The sequence below is a fragment of the Amaranthus tricolor genome, chromosome 16 (genome assembly GCF_026212465.1).
Source record: "Amaranthus tricolor cultivar Red isolate AtriRed21 chromosome 16, ASM2621246v1, whole genome shotgun sequence".
Lineage (NCBI taxonomy): Eukaryota > Viridiplantae > Streptophyta > Magnoliopsida > Caryophyllales > Amaranthaceae > Amaranthus > Amaranthus tricolor.
In genome coordinates, this window is record NC_080062.1 from 17,208,482 (window position 1) to 17,227,789 (window position 19,308).

Genomic DNA, 19,308 nt, shown 5'->3' on the forward strand with positions numbered 1-19,308 from the left:
TTACCTCTATTAAAATTTAAAAACACTACACTTTTTTCTTCCACATGTGGTCTCATTTGACTACGTAAAAATAGGACATATTGGACGAATAGAAGGGAGTATATAAGTCTTACTCTTAGACTTATTCTCCATACTAGCCATTTTATGTCAAGTGTAATGGTTTAAAATAGTGAGATATTTATAAATAAATGTGAGCTAGAATTAGAGGTATTTATTAAGGTCATTTAGTCGGTTTTGGACGAATGTCATTCAGTTCGATAAATTACTGGTCGATTTAACAATGGTTATTCGTGTTATCGGGTTCGCACCGGTTAGGTACCAGTTGAAATAGAGTCGAGTGTCAATTGAGTTTGGATAGTCATCGGTTTACAATTAGTTTGGTTTTCCCGGGTACAAATCGAATTCAAACTTATTTTTCGAATAAGAGCATGTTATTGAGTTGTATCGATCAGGTCAATAGTAAGTAGATAGTTGGTTTTTTAATTGATATAGACTTATTTACTTGCGAAAAAATAATTACCAGTTGTTTTATCCGATGCGTCGTATCAATTTGTTTTAATCGGAAACATACTTGTTATTTGTTAGCACTTACTTTTTAAATCAGTAACCAACAGGAGCAACAAATAAAATGTATATGCTGTGGTTGTTTGTGTTTGAGCTCAAAACCGCAAACATAGCGCCAAAAACCAAAGTAATTTTATGTTGATTCATCTCAATGCATATTTTTATTATATTTAGTTTTTATTATTTTTAACTATAAACATGTTATAAGTCAAAATTAATACATTAGATAGCATAAAAAACAAGTGTAATGCCTACTAAAATTAAGATGAAGTCTCATGTAAATTATCCCAAACATGATACTCTCTCCCTCATTTTGATTATACAATGGAATTAGACTGCTTCATTAATTTGTAATCGAAAAATAAAAAAAAATATGGATGGAAGAAGTTTGTGAATGAGAAAAAGAAAAAATGAATTTGTAAATTGAATTTAAAAGAAAAAATAAAATTTATTTCATATAAAAAAACCAAAATAAAAAGTTCAATTGAACCAAAAAAATTAACTAAATAAAAAAGGGACAATAAGTATTTGTTTGGGAGATTTAGAGAGATAATTTTGATTATTCATGGTTAGTCAATAAGTCAGATTATTGTAGGAAAATCATAAAAATGTTAAATTATTCTAGAAAATTAAAAAAAAAAAAAAAAAAAAAAAAAACTCTTATGTTTTGGGTATCTATCGGAAATAATTTAATATGAGAGTGATTGGAGAATGTTTACGATTGGCTTGCATGTTTAAGATGAACTGACAGATGATGGATTATGTTGCTTAAGTTATTATTAGGAATTCTTGAATTCAAAAAGTGGAAAATCATATTCATACAATTTGCATTTTGATCAATTCATCAATGCTTCCATAGACATCTAATTGATAAGCTACTCCATCTATTACTAATTAGTTAAAGGAAGCTATTTTTATTTTTGATGAAATTGGTTTGGCAGGTTTGTATTCTTGAATTTTTAGGGAGTTTTGTTTTAATGTTTGAAGTTTGATACATGTTCTTGATAAACGTAGTTTATGTAAAAAGAACTTTTAGAAAATTTCAAGTGTCATCTTTTAAAGAGGCATGATAAATCATACAATACTTTAAAAGTCTTGAAAAATTTCAAGTGTTATCTTTTAAAGAGGCATGACAAATGGAACAATATCATTGAATGTGAAATGATTATATGTCATATTAATTAATTTTTATTTAGTAACAGTATGACTAAAAATGTAAATGAATTAAAACATATAAGAACAATTAAGAATATAAAAATAGTAAAATTTTTGACTTAATGCATTCTTGGGACGGAAATTAAGATTAAAAAATTATGTAAAGTAAATAATAATTGATTACATTATAATATTTATCTAATCTAGAATCTGCTTTTTTTTTGTTTAAGTTTGGGGCTAAATTAGGTAAAATATTTGTATAATATACTTTAGCAATTTTATTTAGTTAACTTAGAATTTAATATGTTCAATTGAATGAAAAAAAGTTACATATCAAGTAAATAATTAAAAAAAACGACAGTAATTATATTTTGATTCAAAAAGTCAAGAATTTAGTAAATATAATAAGGATACTATACAGTACTTACATTATTATTTGAAACTATTTTTTATATATATTTAACACCAAGAAATTCATACATTGCACGAGTTTCTATACTAAATGTTATTAATAGCGCACGTGATCTAATTAATTACTCTAGTTTTTCCTTCTAATTTTTTATGTTAGGCAACTTAGAGTAGTGAGTGGCTTCATGTACAAACTTATTTGCAGTATGCCTGTCGAACTTCTAACAAGAGTTCTTGGAATTGTTAACTCATAAGTCATAAGCCCATTTTATAAATAACGATTTCCATCATCTCAATAAGCTCAATAATCAATATGCAATAAACCATCCAACAAAAACTATGAAAATTTGCAAATAATACACGATAAAAGAGCTTTTAGAGATCCATTCAACTCTATCACAATTCCTAAAAACTATATCACAGTTGACTTCCAACATGTATGATGTCTATAAATACAACAAATTACAACCAAAAACAACATACCACTCCTGGTAAGTCTACTTTTCCCTTATTACTTTCGATCAATGGGTTTTCATTTCCCTTTCAGCTTTCGTAAAAACACCTTCAAGTTCTGAAATTCCAATATAAAACCCCAACAACCATATAGAGAAATCCTTAAAACATATATCTTCATAATCATATCAAATACAACAACTTTCTACCCAAAAAGAATAATAAATTAATGAAATACCAATTACCCAAAAGTTGATATATAAAATCTATGAAGCACAAAAAATATTATAAAATTACATTTTACTATTTCAACAAAACTAATACTCCATCCGTTCTTTTAAGTTTTTTCACCTTATTATAACGCGTAGTTTTATAAGTTCTTCCACTTTAGAATACTTTCTATTTTTAGAAAGTTTTTATCTCACTTTCACTCCTTAAAACCCCTCCTTTCCTTTTTTTTTCTACACTGAATAATGATCCAGATTCTTTAAGTTTTTTTGGGTGTTGGGGTTTTCATTATTACCCCTAGCAACTCCTATTCTTCCTCCTCCTTTTGAAGAGTACTTTCTCTCTCCTTTTCAAAACCATTTTCATGGCTTCAATTGCCCTTATCCCCCTATTTATTCTTCATTTTTAGTGCATTTTAACTACATTAAAATATAGATTGATTTATTCTCATCATTTTGAGGTTCATTTTGTTAGTTTTGGCAAAGTTTCGAAATTGCATGCCCTCTGTTTTGGATTCCACCATTACCTTCTTCTTGAACTTTTAATTCTTTGCAATGGAAAACAACAAATCTAAGAGTGACTCTACAATTCCTTCATATCTTTATGATGGTCTATGCGAGTATAGTGAGTTTTGTTCTTGTTCCCTCCATAGTCGTTCCCATTCTTACTTAAATGAAATTTTGAAGTAGTCAAAAAAAGAGCTTGAGGCATATCACAAGTCTCTTAAAGATGATGCCATATCTTTGTATCATGAATCTCCACCAACTTCTCCTTCTGTTGAAAAGGAACCAACACCAATAATTGTTGAATGGATGTGTGACTCCCCATCTGAATTAAATCCCTTAACTCAACTAATGTGAAAGAAGATCAAATCAATTTGGTTGTCCCTGACACTTTTGAAGATGTTATTGCTTCTATGGAAAAATTGAACCCTAAAAAACGTGTCTGATGATTGTAAGGTTGTTTTGATTTTTTCTTTTTTTTTTGTACTTAAATTTGACATATTGGTGCTGGTTTTATGTGTTGCTGTTTCCTGCTGGCTTATGATGATCTTTTATTTATGTTTGATGAAATTTTGTTGATATTGTGTTCTTCTGTTGATGTTCTTTTGATTTATGTTTAAGTTTATATTCTGGGGTTTTTTTGGTTTTTATATCTTTCTATTTTTAGTTTATTTTCTGCGATCATGTTGATTTTGATATTCTTCATGGTTTTTTTTGTGTGGTTCTTACTTCACATTTTGGTGTTGGTTTTATGTTGTTGTTTGCTGTATATGGGTAATTTTTTCCGATCTGATTTATGGGTTGCTGTTTGCTGCTAGTTTTATGTGTAGCCCATCACTTGATTCTGAACAATTATAATCACTTGATTTTTTGGACCTCTAAATTCTGAAAAAATTATTTTAATTAGTTGGTTGCGTAGCATTTGTTAAACCAAAACCCATCACTTGATTTTTTAGCATGTTCAGTTACTTCATTTGTTATGAACAATTATAATCTGAGAGGTTTCATAACCTCTATGAAGAATCAGGAGACTTTTTTTTTCTGAAGTTATGTAAAATTATGAAGCGACTAATCAAAAATATGCACACTAATCATTGATGGGTTGTGATTGACAAATTGTTGCTCCTAAGTTATAAAAGTCACAATTTTAATGATGATTTAAACAAAATAAACTGAGGGGCTTTGATGTTTGTCATCCTTGAGTTTCTTCAATTGCCTGATCATAAGCTTCTTGAATGATCTCTGTTGTTTGTGCAGCATCCTCATTCTCTGTTAATGCTTGTGTTTGTTGTTGATCCCTATTTGGGTTAAGAAAAGCTACAACTTCTCTAACTAATTGTGTTGGGATTCTCACTTGAATCCTTAACCTACTATTGTCTTCTTGAATCTTCTTTCCAAAGTGTGGTTGTATGTAGTCATTACACCCCTTAACCTTTAGAATCTCATTTAAATGGTGTTGTAATGAGATCCACGCATTAGTTAACGTCTTTGGATGTAACTCTCCAAATACATCCTCAACCACTGTGATTAATTCTATTGACCTCCTTGGTCGATTCTTGTACTGCCACCCTATTGATAAAAGGGAAAATTCCAAATTTCCCATCAAACGTACATTGGCCAAAACGATTCCATCTAGGCCTAGCAACAACCCTAAGAACATGGCCTTTGGTATGACTTTAATGACTTCGGTGCCCTATATGGGACCTTTTCTTTGTGTGCTAAATAAACCCTTTGCGTTTTCTTGGTTAAATAAAACCACTTCTCGTCAATGTGAATAAAATCGTACATTACTTTGTAAATCAGGTGTCTTCTTGGATGAGGCTCAAAATCCACTCCATCCTCCTTATTTCGTTGGCATCGGTTAAAGCCGGGTGTAGTGAATTTGAATGAGCCTTTATCTCGCCTCTCTTCATCAACATCTACATCGTTGACGGTGCCAAGCCTAAACATGTTGCAACATCTCTAACACAAATGCGTTCGCCCATGGGTCTAGACTCAAGTATGTTTGGTGGTACGACCACTCTTTTTCTTCCACAATTTTTGTACTTCGATTCTACAATGTATGGTTGTAACAACCGTTTTTTTTAAAATAATAATAATAATAATAATAAATAAATAAATAAATGTCAGAATATATATATATATATATATATATATATATATATATATATATATATATATATATATATATATATATATATATATATATATATATATATATATATATATATATATATATATATATATATATATATATATATATAACTCCCCATTAACAAATAACTTCCCACTTTTTCCTCTAAATTTTATAACCAACCTCATTTACCTATTATAAATTAAACCAATCACCCTTAATTTCATTCACATTATTACTCACACTTTCTTTCTCTCCTACAAACTCTTCCTCCATCTTGCAATTGCTTAAAATTTAATCAAAGAAAAGGCAAGATTTTGATACTAAAGGTATGTAATTTCATCTCTTTATAATATTGTTTTACCAATTTCAATCCAAATTACACATTTTGTATTTGATATAAAAAAAATAAAAATTTTACTTCTAACCTTAGTTTTCCGGCGATACGGCAGTCACTGGGATACCATCGGCATGCGACGGCGGCCACCGAAGCCACCGCCGGTCGACACCTTCTCCTTCCTTCTCCCTTTCTCCTTCTCTCTCTTCTTTCCTTCTGTTTTCTTCATGGGTTGGGTACTTGTGACCCATTTCCTAATCTAAAAAGTATGACAATTTTATTTATTTATTTTATATACTTTCTTTTTCTTTTTTATAAATCCTTTTTAATTATTATTTAAACTTTATCCTTTTCTTTTAAAACCATTATTACTAATTTTAAAAATTTTAACTACATTTTAAAATTTGTCATTTTAAATAAATTATAAAATATAAATCAAGGGTCTTTTAATTTATTTATTTCGATGGGTTGATCGGGGTATTAAATTGAGATATATTATTTTCTCGTGTAGACAGCAGATTCGTAGACAGAGATTATTAGGAGCGTACGTTGTCTAGGATCGCGTGACAAGGTAATTCTCAATGTCCATCTAATTAGGACTATCCTGTTAGTATTATGTGCTAAGTGATAATTAAGGTGTTTAGATAGAATGCATGATTTTATATGACATTATTTTATATGATGTTATGTTATATATTCTCAAATTATATTTACTATTATTTCTTTGGTCAAACTTGAATTTATAATTTTTATTTCGATAAAATTTTAACGAAATTAGATACGATTTAAATTGGAAGAGAAATATTTATGATATTAATTCCTATTGCCACCAATTGATGTTAGAATGGTGATTTGGAAAATGAGATTTCAGTTGGATATTCCTAAGATATATATTTATTGGGAAAAATTTATGATCATAAACTAAAATGTATAATGTATGTTTGATTAATGTTTGTGTGTGCTCGCAACTAATTATTAAAATATATTAAATCACGTAAAGTGTAACACGAGGGAAATGAAGCTCTTATATTTGTTGTGATCCAAATATAAGGGTGATGAACAGGTTGCCCTGTTTGGTTAGTATAGCTGCCGACAGGTATTATTATTTCTGATACTTAATACGATGTTTGGTCTTTCTTCTATTTGTTGTGATCCAAGTAGAAGGGGTGTGCACAATAGGGTTCCCTAAGACTACTCTGCTGACCTTGAATTATTTGGGGTTCTTCATTGGTGAGTCTTGGCTTAGGTTGATTGTTGTTGTGGTTCTATTTCTTACATATTCGGTGGTTCTTCTTCTGATTCAGAACTGGACTCTGGAACGTATGAATTCGATCCAAAGTACCAAGCCCCATGTTGCTTATCTTCACTTCCTGAAGTCATTGAAGGCTAATGATACGATGATATATTTCAGAAACTACTTTGGCTACTGTTTTTGAAGATACTTGAAGAATTTGTGGACTGTTAATTATGGCTTTGGCTAATGATGTGATGATCTATTTCACAAACTGCTTTTGCTACTGTTTTTGAAGATACTTGAAGAATTTGTAGACTTTTAATTATGGCTTTGTTGTTGAATTTTGATTTACTGTTTTGCACCGCAATCTTTATAGTGTGATTAGGAATTTGTAAAGTCATTTTTTTCAGATTAGAAGATTGTAATTTCAGATTAGAGGAAAAAATTAATGTTAATCCATGTAAAAATAAATTGCCCAATACAAGGCTGTTCTGTTTTTTCTTTGTACGAAGGGATTAACTTCCCTCATTTTTTTAGATTAGAGCTCTAAACTTTCCTAATTTGGAAAGTTTGTTAATTTTCCTCCCAAATGTACGGTTCTCTCTCCTCATTAAGTATCTAATAAAATCACATTTTTTTATTTAGTTTTATTTATAATATTTTGTCTCTTATACTTCCAATACATTACTTTACACTACTATTTAATTAAAATAATACTCATTACAACTCAAAGATTCTATCTTTCAAAATGAAAGAACTTAAAAAAAACAGAGGGAGTAAATTTATTGCCCATCAATCAAATTCAAAAAAAAAAAAAAAAAAAAAAACAAGAAGAAAGGAAATAAATAACCTGGTGTATAGGAGGGTACATAGAATTAGCACAAACTGGACATTCAAAGATTTCAACAACATTATTTGCTGAAGAAATCAAAGGAGATGCAGCTTTTCCCCTGGATTTTGAAGATTGATTTTGATTATGATTTTGAGGGTAATTGACATCTACTTCATACAACCTCTTTAGTCTTTACACACAATCTCTCTACAGAAGTTGTATTCTTTCAATCCTATCTTCCTCCATTCTTCCGTTTGCTCTCCTTGTATCTACTTTCCCTTTTCTTATCCAAAATACAGAAAATATTATATGCTCATCAGAAAATTTTCATAATCAGAAAAAAAAACCCTAAAATTCTAAATCCATAAACATAAAAAAACTCTCAAAACATAGAAATCTTAAGCAACTCACGATTGATAGTACTAAGAACCAAAGGTAAAATGTAAGAACTAAAGTTAATTTCACAATCTTTACTCAAATGAAAAAATAAGGAAGAAGAAAATCAAAACCCTAATTTTTCACTTAAAACAACCACAATCAAACCCAAAATGAAAAAACTATGAAACTTAAAACAGCCACATTCAAACCCAAAATGACAAAAGAAAAACTATGAAATCACTTAAAAAGAAAAAATAACTTTCTTCTTCGTCGTCATCTTCGTCTTCGTCTTCATCACCGCCGAGAAACAGTGTTGAGTAGAGCATGGTTTTCAATTGAAAATTGGGGTCGAGTAGAATTGAAATGGGAATGGTGAAATGAAACGGAAAATACAGAAGGAATGTCTAGCTGAAGAGGCAGTGGGTAGGGGAAATGAAGGTCAGGATGAGTGAAGTGAGTTAAGAGAAAGTAGGCAGAGGTGAAGAAGGTACGCTGAGGTGGCAAAACAATTGTTCATGATGAACAATATTCCAGTGTTGCAAATATTTTATAGTAAGAGGATTGTCAGGCAGTTTCAAAAGGTCACAAGCTAGTTTCAACCATCAACAATAAGAAAGGTCAGTTGCTCGAATTTATATTACCATATATGTACTCCTATTCATTTAGATAACCGAATTCAATCTTTTGAAATTAATGCTTTATTATTATTGTTGTATCTATAAACTTCATATACTCAAAAATTTTGGGTAATCATTATTTTGGCAAATTTTCAATATTCAAATATACAAATGTTCACCACGGTTTACATATAAGAAAGACAATTACATTACATCTATAAAAAAGCAAATTGCGAAAATCTTGCATACATCTTATGACAACATGCCAATCACAAAAGAGTTCGTCTCTGATGCACAAAATCGACCATGATTAGCTTATGTGCTTAGCCCACCCAGCAATGACGTCCTCTCGAGATGCAATTGTTTTCACAAAGGAATCCCTCGAAAATATAGTCTGAACAAATATAGACCATCAGAAATCAATTCACTGGCATAAATACAATTCTTTACGAAGAACGTTTATTTACAAACTACAAGTGTGTTCAAATGGTGTCGTTATGATGGTGCATCTTTGAATAATACCAACTGTGACCACCATGATCAAAGAAACACTAAACAGAAAAAGGGGAAAGTTTTCTTTTGATCTCAAGTCCTAACAGTTGAATCGGAGCTTTTCTCAGTCTCTCCCCTCCCATCCCATCTTTACTTTGTAGCTAATGTAGATGTTATTAGCGGTACTTTATATGCTCTCATACTAAAATCATACTTGTGAATTTATATTTCATTTTTTATTTGGGGTGTCCATATGGCGTATATCACTTGGTCTAAAAGTTCGATTGAATTGATGTTGAAGCCTTCTCTCAGTTTCTCTGTCCTAACCCATCTCCATTCTGTAGCTAATTTAGTTTCTGCCAAGCCTTAGCTGGTCTGTCCCCATGGTGATCCTCCGTTCTAATTTCTTTTCTAGTTAACTATTCACATTTTTTCAATGTACGTTATTGTTCTCAAAATACTAGTATAAGATTATTCTTATCATTTCAAGTACTTTTATTATTTCTAATTCAGTAGTTACAAGTTACGAGTTTTATTTTCACTCTATAATAGGCATAGCTTCAATTTAATATTTGCTGCCTAGTCTATATACTCCAAATGTCCTATTTACTTTTGGGTTATTCATCAATCACTTTTAATTTGTATTTTATTCTTAATCCATGCGTTAAAAAAAAAAGTGAAATGAGAACTTGTTTGATTTGTCTCGACATAAGGTTTATTAATATCTAGTTTTTATATTTTTAATTATACACAATTATCGCAATTAAGTATTGAATTAGTGCATTAGCACACGTCCAAAAAGCAAATGAGATATTTGAAATGAAACAAAGGGAGTAGTATATATATGAAGTTCCATAATATGGTTATCTCTCGAATTGTAAACTTGGACTACAAGATGTTAGCACTTTTAAACCCATCATTGATGGCAAAAATGCTAAAGCTTTCAATAGATCTGAAGCTCATGCACACTTGAACTTTTCTAGTTCCTAAGGTTCATATGGAAGAAGATATGATTAGTTTGGAGCTAGTTGGAAGCTGTAAGAGTGAGAGTTCAGCAGGAAATCAACTTCATCTAGTTCCTTGGGTTCAGAAAAATGCCATTGGTTAAATTGCTCCACAAGAAAATGAATAAAAAAAAAATAAAAAAGCAGTGAGACATTGAAATCTGGTATTTCTGAAGTTGGATGAAAAGAGGATGTTGTCGGGATAGTTCATCCCATATCGATGAATTAAAGATGATGTGCACACTTTATAAGTCATTGGAGTCCTTCCTCCCATAGCCATATGGTTTTGGGATGATATCTCCTTGGCTTGTGAAATGTATGCACCTTGTGTTTTTCAATTATATACTGACATTCACAATAACTCCAACTTTAACTTAACAGATGTAACAATGATGAAATAGAGAATAAGACAATGGCCAGCTCAAAATTTCAGAGTAAATCAGTGCAGAGTGTAAAGTGCAGCAACTAAGCTAAAGTTTTTATAAACTGGTTGATCTTTAAAATTCAAAGGTTGAACTTTCTCCTTTTTACTCTCTTTTTCAGGTGAAGCTGCTTTAGCCTTTAAAAACATAAAAATCCCGAATTATCCTCATTGCTAAATACTTTTATAACCTCTCTGTCACATTTATTTTACCCTGTGTTATTCTATCAGTATTTTTATATATTTAGTCTCCAAAAGATAGTTGAAAAGCGATAAATCTTTACTTTACCCCAACTTTTTTTTGGCAACTTTACCCCAACTTCAATTACTCTTAAAAAGGTACACACTTCAATCACAATTCTTTTCTGAAAGATAACATGGCATTACCCTAATGCCAAATACTTTTCTGCCTAGGTGGGGTTTGGAGCGTTGGATGTACGAAATCTTACCCTTGAAAATTACAAGAGCTATTGCCACTTAATTTAACGAACTATGTAACTAAAATCTGAAATCAAAGAACTATAAATCTATAGACATAAGTGAAAGATGACAGATGATTGAAATCATAAGTGAAAAAGACATCAGGTACCTGCATGTAAGACTTCACATACGATAGTGATTCTGGAACTGACCAATTCTTATAATGTCCCAGAGCAATTTCCATATGGTAGAGCTTAGGTCCAAGAGAGAGATCGGCAGCAGAGATATTCTCCCCCGTGATCAAAGGGCCCTTTAACAAATGAATTAGAAAAATATGCAAAGGTTAAGTTTTCCCAAAATGAAGAGCAAACTATAAATGCCATAGAAACCAGAGATAAATAAAATACAAAATTGAGTTTGATATCTTTCCCAAATCTAAATCGATAGAAGTACATGAATCATACTAATAAAATTTTGCACCTTTGAAAACCCTCAAAGCAATGTCATCAGAAAAGTTTACAGGATTCTCATGTGCAGGTCCGACAGTGTAGGGAAACAACCCCAACTCAAGTCCAATGACCAGGATAAGCAGATTCATGACCGCAGCATTTCAGTTTTGATGTGGAATGAAATAATTAGACCGAAAATGTAAGATCACATTACAGACCAATCTAATACACTCTTTGAACAAAAATCATAAGCAGGAACACAGGACTTCACTCACTATAGGTATAAACTTCTATTACTAGAAGTGAGTCACAGGAAATTAAAAAAGAAAGTCTTGGATGCGCTTATTCAGATCAGAAAAATCACTATCCATTTTGGTCCAATCCATTATAGAAACATAAATTGTTGTGAGAGACGGTCTCTCCAAAATACGCATTAGATATATAGGCTAAATAGCCTAATTAATACAAATTAAAGAGAAAATAAGAATGAGCTTCTTGTTTTGAGGTCATCTCTTTAGGAGATGGTCTCTCACAAGAGTAGCTGCTATAGAAAGGGCATTTTATGCCAAGAATCTCGGTTTAAAATATGGTTTCTGTGGGAGTACGAATTTGTGGATATATAAGTCAATGATAAACATTTTTTCCACAATAAGTAAATGTTAAACTAAACTAGCCCAAAACATAAGTAAACAAGCATAAAAATATCGAGTGAGCACTTACAAGCAGTAAAAAGAGCACTATCATTTAAGAAAAGGAAAGCTGGGTAGTTCATATCTTTTAATCATACATGATTAATCCTCACCCTGTATGCTATGGCATATGGATTCTTTGTATCTAAACTTCCCCCTAAGCACGTATGTCGTAACAAGCACACACTTGCATTTTCATGAGTATTATACATTCACTTGATTGCTTCCAAATGCCCATTCAAGGGGTTTCTGGAATTGGCCTCTTTGTAATGGCAAGGGTAAAGCCAATGCATCTGAGACCCCTTGCCCTCTGTTTTAGTTTAGTTAAGAATATCTAAGCCTCATAAAATAGCCAAGTCCGAATCAGACAAGCCTATGTGCTTTGTGCACACACATGTGTGTGTGTACGTGGCTGATGGAGAAATAGAGTGTATCGATCAAGAAACTTGAAGGAATAAAGTTAACAGAAATAATTCATGCAAGATAGCCAAGTCATGAAACAAGCTACAATACAGTAGCACATATTCAAAACATAATGTCATCCAGAAACATCCAATACCTTCTGCATCTTGATCAATGTCAACCACTGAAACCAGTGGCATCGAAGCTGATTGCATCACATGTAGATTGAGAAACAAAGATTTTTAACGAAAAAGATAATGTGGAATGGTTGCAAAGAAAAGAGAAGCCAACTCCAGATGAATGTCTATGAAACAAAATATAGAGGAAAGAAGAGCAAATCATCCACTAGTCTCAATTGAAGCTTTTAGCAATGTTATCCTCAAGGGATAGATAAGGCTTTTGTTGGGTGATTGGAAGATTTAATCCACAACATATAGACAAGGGTTGGAAAGTATAGATTTATGTCTTTACCCCTCATTTCAGCAAATTATAGCTGTGTGATATAGATGATATCTTTTGTATTCCACAACTATGTTGCCCGAGAATCACAGCAGCCAACATTTTCATCACTGAAATCACCAAACTTAGAAATAAACAAATTTGGTTGAGGTAGAGGCCAGAGATAACATCATGTGCAAACTTAATATCAACAACAAATGTAGTCTTTTAAAAACACAATACCAAGTTGCCAACTTATATTACATATCATTTCTTTGTTTCTCATACTAAACAATCCTTATATCTATATGAGGGAAATACGGGGTAAGGAGTAGGAATAGAGCCGAAGGAAGAGAATCTTACATTTTCCTTCAGGTAATCATTGAAGGAACTGAGCTCATTCAATAATTCCTGCTCTTTTCCATCAGTGAGGTCCTTGCTTTTGAGGAAACCAACAAATGCAGGAAAGATCTTTGAGCCACTGCATGAAGAACATCTTGAGATGGGACAATGATATACACTGTAAATCTAGCTAAAATCATCAACACAGAAACAGGCGAATGAGACCAATTATTAAAACACATAAAAAACTGCAGCATGCAAGCTCAACTTTAAAAAACAAGGGCAATGCCCAAATGAGTAGTGCAGGTGCAGGAAGTTAGCACTAAGCACTATATTATTCATATTCCATGGCATAGCCAAGAAGCTACATATTCGTAAAATAACCATGCTGTTGGTAACCGAGTACGAAAAAGTAAATGCATATCAATTAAAAGATCCAATTCCAATTACCATTATTGGACATGATTTAATAAAATAAAGTTGCCTCCATCACAAAATAATTACTATAGAGTTTTAGGACATTTTTTTGGATTCTAGGGTTTATAGATAAAGGAGCTTTGGATAATAGATTAGAGGGATACAACAACATTTCATTACCTCAATGTCATTGATTGGCTGAGTTTGAGGAATAAGATATCCGCACCCTTACCCTTGTAATAACAAAGAGATTGCTTACGAATCCCCTATAATAAGTTAGGGGGATAATGTTTTGGGGGATAGGAGAGGGGGGAGGAGGGAGAAGATTGAAAGTATTCATTCTAACTAGGAAGCAAGAAGAAAATTTCAAAATTTCTTGCAATAATTAATTCAGGGTGGGAAGAATTGTATATTTTTGGAGCTCTTTTGGAAAATTGCAAGACTAACATTCTCTTCCACTTATTAGGGCTTGTTTTCTTCATATGATCAGATTGAATAAGGTCAGAATTTTTTGTTGGGTTTGATGTTGTACGATTTGGTCTGATGTGATCTATGTCTGGTTGCTATAAGAATAAGTAATAAGAAAAGATAAGTTGAAGCGAACAAGCTCAAAGTCTCTTAGTCCTTGTACTTTGCTTGCTTTACTTGTATTGTGCAAGTAATATCCTGAGCTATTTTGTATTTTTCAATTACCAACCTATAACACCAAAGGCAGGAATGATAAAGCTTATATTATTCCTCAGAATAGAGTCAGACAACTATAAAAACATCAATCTCTCTTCCATCAGGACATAATTGTCAACAAGAGACGTAACTAAAACGCTTTTCCTTTGAGCGAAAGGTGGGGGTCGGTTGAATAAATATTATTGAGAAGACCATACTGTGTTGTTTCAAAGCCCAGATCAACAGCATAAGTACAATCCTACAAATAATCAGGAGAATGGAACATACACTGAACTCTTCTCAGGAGGTGTTGCCAAATGTGGATTTGGGTACTTTTCTTCAAGGAGCTGTGTGATAACATCTGAATCTGAAATCCATTTTTCATCGTACTTTAGTACAGGAACTTTACCATCAGGGTTAATCTTGGTAAACCTGGTAGCACAATAGTTCAGAGATCATTACAGCGATTATATTAAAAATTTTGAGAAAAATAAAGCAGCAAGATTTTAGACAGTTAGCATTAGTGAACTCACCATTCTGGCTTGTTAGTTAAGTCTACCAACTTCATATCATAAGGGAGATGCTTTTCTTCTAAAGTCAACAGCACCCTTTGGCAAAATGGACCTAAAACAAAATGATTAAAAAAAACTATCATGTTATTTGATAGCTATTTATGAGACTCTAAAAACTAAAACAGAATTGTAAATTTTCATTACAAGAACTCAAGCACACAGCTTTAGGTAAAGAACAATCAAAATTATAAATCACTTCAAAAAACAATCAACATGGCCCAAAATGCAGCTTGCCTTAGGCCTCCCAAAATTAAATATCAGATGCCTATGCGGAGGAGAGGAAGAAGACAATCATAAATATGTCAATTTGCACACTTTATCCCATCCCTAAAAGCATATGTATACTCCAAACTTCGTGCAAGCAACAGAATGTGTAATAGCAATCATGAGGAGATTTTGATATAAGATCACAAATTCACAACAGCAATAAGCTAGTATTATAGTATGGATCACAACCAGACGTATGGAAATGGATGTTACTCAAACATGAGTGTAAGTGTAAGTGTTGGGTATGGATACATATCAGAGTGTCAGGTACATGAAGACTCGAAATTATGTGCAACATCATCCAAAAGTTAGACAAGGTGCAGGGACACCCAGCATGATAACCACGGTAATGATGAAGAATTAGATGATTTTCACATCACACTGGCCAAAAACAGGTTCACTAGTTTTTTAGCCGATATTAACAACAGAATCTCTTTTGTGAGCATATTAGACTGCAAGTGCAAACAAACCAAGTTGAGCCAAAATTTTAATGTATTTGAGCTAAGCTAGATAAGAAACATTGATGTCCAAAGCTTGAGCTTAACCAAGAATTTGGACAATGTTTTCAAGCTCGGCTCATTGTAGTTAAGGTTGTTCGAGATCAGCTTAAGCATGCTCATTTATGAGATGAACTCTAGCTGAGCTCAAACAAGCCTAAATGAAACAACTTTATAAAGTTAATGAGCCTTAAGCAAAGGAAACAACTAAATAAATAAAGATAACAAGCAAATTAAAGTTTCATTGTTCAATAGTTAACTTTAAAAACTTTTGATTTATTAGCAAAAGAATATGTGCAAATAGACTTTAATAGAAACATCATTCCATAATAATTGAGTTATAGTGAAGTTGGGTGCGAGCAATATTTAGTAGAACAATAAGGTGTTTGAGCATGGCTCTTTTACTAACTGGGCATTTTTAGTTTGAGCTCCTTCATCTACTATATGAACAAACTTTAACCAAGCTTTTTCACAAGTTGTTCACATATTAACTCATTTGTATAATGTAAAACACAATTCCAGGACACTTCTGATATTATGTTGGTTTATTAGTGCTCCTACATTCTCACTAACAATCCAAGTCAATTGACTGAATATGGTCCGTCACATTTCATCCCATTGCTCAGTAAAAACCCACTATTTTAGCAACTAACACACAACATTTACGTCATTGATTTTGATGGTTAGAGCAATTATAAATAGGCTATGCAGTACTTGGTCTTGCAATCTCTCTTCCATTTGTTCTCAATACACCACTATTTTCAATACAACTTTTGAATATCTTAAAGTTGGTTCTAATTGTTCAATGTATTTTTGTTTGTTATCAAGGGGCCCCACAAGCTGCGCTTAACAACATTAGAAAAATTAAATTCTTTATCAAAGTTTGATATTAAATTTGTCCTAGGCCACCAAAATCTCAGAAGCAACCAATTTACTTTTTGTATGACGAATAGCATAAAACAAAATTGAATGGTTTTTACTAACGCTTAACAACGCTTAAGTTTTTACTAACGTATTCCATAGATACGGCTCTCCATGGTTCTCTCTCTTACTTGTTTAATGGAAATGGTATGGTACATTTTACGAAAATTTAAACTATAAATCATTCTCATTGTCACCATCTAACACCAAGCAACCGTAAGTATATTCAAATTGGTAAACCTCTCCACCTATTGTTCTCTCTCTTACCTGTTTAATGGAGATAAACTCAGGAGTTATGTTGAAAAAACTCCAATGATGCTGATTCATGCGTAGTTTTTATTTTTGTGACTTTGCATTTGATATTTGTTATCAAAGCTTGAATGAAAATCAAGATAAGGTGGCACACATTCAACTCCCTATGCTGGTTTATTTCTGCTCCTATATTCTCCCTAACAATGCGAGTCAATTGACTAAACACATTCAGCCCCATTAGTGAGTAACCCACCCACTATTTTACAACTAACACACAGCATTAATGTTATTGCTTTTAATGGTTAGAACAATCATAAATAGGGTGTGCATTATTTGGTCCTTGCATTCTCTCTTCAATCAATTCTCAATACACCATCTGCCGGACAAGCAAAAGATTCCAGAAGCACCAAATAGGCAAATACCATTAACAACATCAATTAATCTGCTAGTTCACTCATCGGCAAGACATGATCAATCGCTGGAGGTCTGTTTTCATAATGTTACGCTTCTGCTATACTCCAATGGTGTTCATTAGGTTTGTAGAACATGTTTACAGTAATATGATGTATTACACCAAATCCTACCTCGGTGGAAGTCTAACATTAAGATAATGGAGAGATTCTGAAGAAGCTTAATGTTAGGCCTAAGATATTCTCCATTTGAGAGCCCCAATAAAACACACACTATGTTAAGCTTCAAGCTTTCTAAAACTACCCTTAATAAAACCATGAAATAACTCAAATTGAACTAAAGAGAACAAAATCTAACTTAAATGCATAGTTGAGTTTATAATATGAGATTTTCACTCAGTATGCAAGCATCAATCAAACTCAATTCAATCAAAAAGACCTACAGTCATTATGTTTATTTCAAGGTACAAAATACATTGAAATTCAACAAACATAAAATTAAAAGTAAGAAGAGAGAAAGAGATAGAAAATTACAGTCGCCAAGTTTGTTAGGAGTGGTGAGAGATTCCTTAACACAAACTTGAAGCGGGTCAGAAGACATGGAAACAGAGAGGGCCCTTGGAGTTCGAAGAGCGTGTCTGAAATTGGGAGTGAAGATGGTGCAATTTCCATGGTGGAATTGACCTTTGAGTGTAGATGATGAAAGAGAGTAAGCTAGACCTAGAGGTGAAAGTTTGATGGTCGCCATTTTTGTAAAGCTTTCTTCTGCTGTGTGTGAGTATGAGCTATCGGTGTTATGGTCCGTTAAATTACACGTGCTGCGATGCTACCTCACTTAACGATATCCACATAGACATATGACGAGTTTCCTTTCAAATTCTCCCCTTTAAATTTTTTTTTCAACTCATCTAATGTTACGGCTCGTTTTATATGAGACTGTTTTATTATGAGATGGGTCTATATAATAGCTCATTGCTTTGATTGTTTACCTTAAGATCATAAGTAATTTTTTTAAGGTTATGATTAATCACTCTAAGATTATAATAAGTGATTATATTAAAATTATAAGTGATTAATTTAATGTTATAAGTAATCAATTTAAGACAAAAAATATATATTATGCCAACCTAATAGAGATGGTCTCACCGTGAGACAGTCTCATTTAAGAATTAGTGTTAATGATATGTTTGGAATTGATAGTTTCATTTGAAAATTTAAAAGTGGGTCAAATTTAATGTTCAGCAAATGAGTGAAATTTAATTTTAGATTTGAGTTAATTTTCATTGTTTTAACGATAAGTAAAGTTGAAAATATACGAGTGGTTCTAAACCATATCATTCCTACATGATTTCATAATTAAAATCCACAATTTGAAAATGAATATGAATTATGTGCTTCCAAACATAGCCTAAATTCAGTTATCACTCCAAATTTATATAAAATTGTCTCAATTTTTTTATTTAAAGGTTCGGAATTTGAAGAATCGAATATCAAATGAACTAGTACATTGTGTTAAAGGAGTGTAAAAGTGAAGGTTTTTGGACCCAAGAATGGAAATAGGAAGTGTAGAAGAAAGTGGAAAAACAGAGTATAAATAATAGAAAGTTGTATACCATTAACCAATCAATATTACATTAATAATTCAAGCTCCTCACACCTTAAGAACAGTCTATCAAGTACATAGTTTCTACCTTTAGTAGAAACTATCTTCTAATACAATGGAGACACTCACATGGCTATATACCCTAATTACCTCCTATGTATTACCCTCTTTCTCATATTCCAATTTGATTTAGGGCCATTTTATAG

At 32.0% G+C, this 19,308-nt stretch overlaps 1 protein-coding gene across 2 annotated transcripts; it reads right to left on the minus strand.

The window, feature by feature from the left end:
- Nucleotides 1–8,956: 8,956 nt before the first annotated feature.
- Nucleotides 8,957–18,343, minus strand: LOC130802709 (glutathione S-transferase DHAR3, chloroplastic). 2 transcript variants are annotated; one of them, XM_057666745.1, is made up of 6 exons: nucleotides 18,034–18,343; nucleotides 15,114–15,204; nucleotides 14,869–15,012; nucleotides 13,522–13,639; nucleotides 11,350–11,490; nucleotides 8,957–9,237 (listed from the first exon to the last, which is right to left on the minus strand). In XM_057666745.1, exons 1-6 carry the CDS (start codon nucleotides 18,245–18,247, stop codon nucleotides 9,154–9,156), a joined length of 792 nt encoding a protein of 263 aa, XP_057522728.1. In that variant the 5' UTR covers nucleotides 18,248–18,343; the 3' UTR covers nucleotides 8,957–9,153. The 2 variants fall into 2 exon arrangements, with proteins under 2 accessions (XP_057522728.1, XP_057522727.1); XM_057666744.1 differs by having other exon boundaries at nucleotides 13,522–13,654; nucleotides 18,034–18,332.
- Between the last annotated feature and the right edge of the window lie 965 nt (nucleotides 18,344–19,308).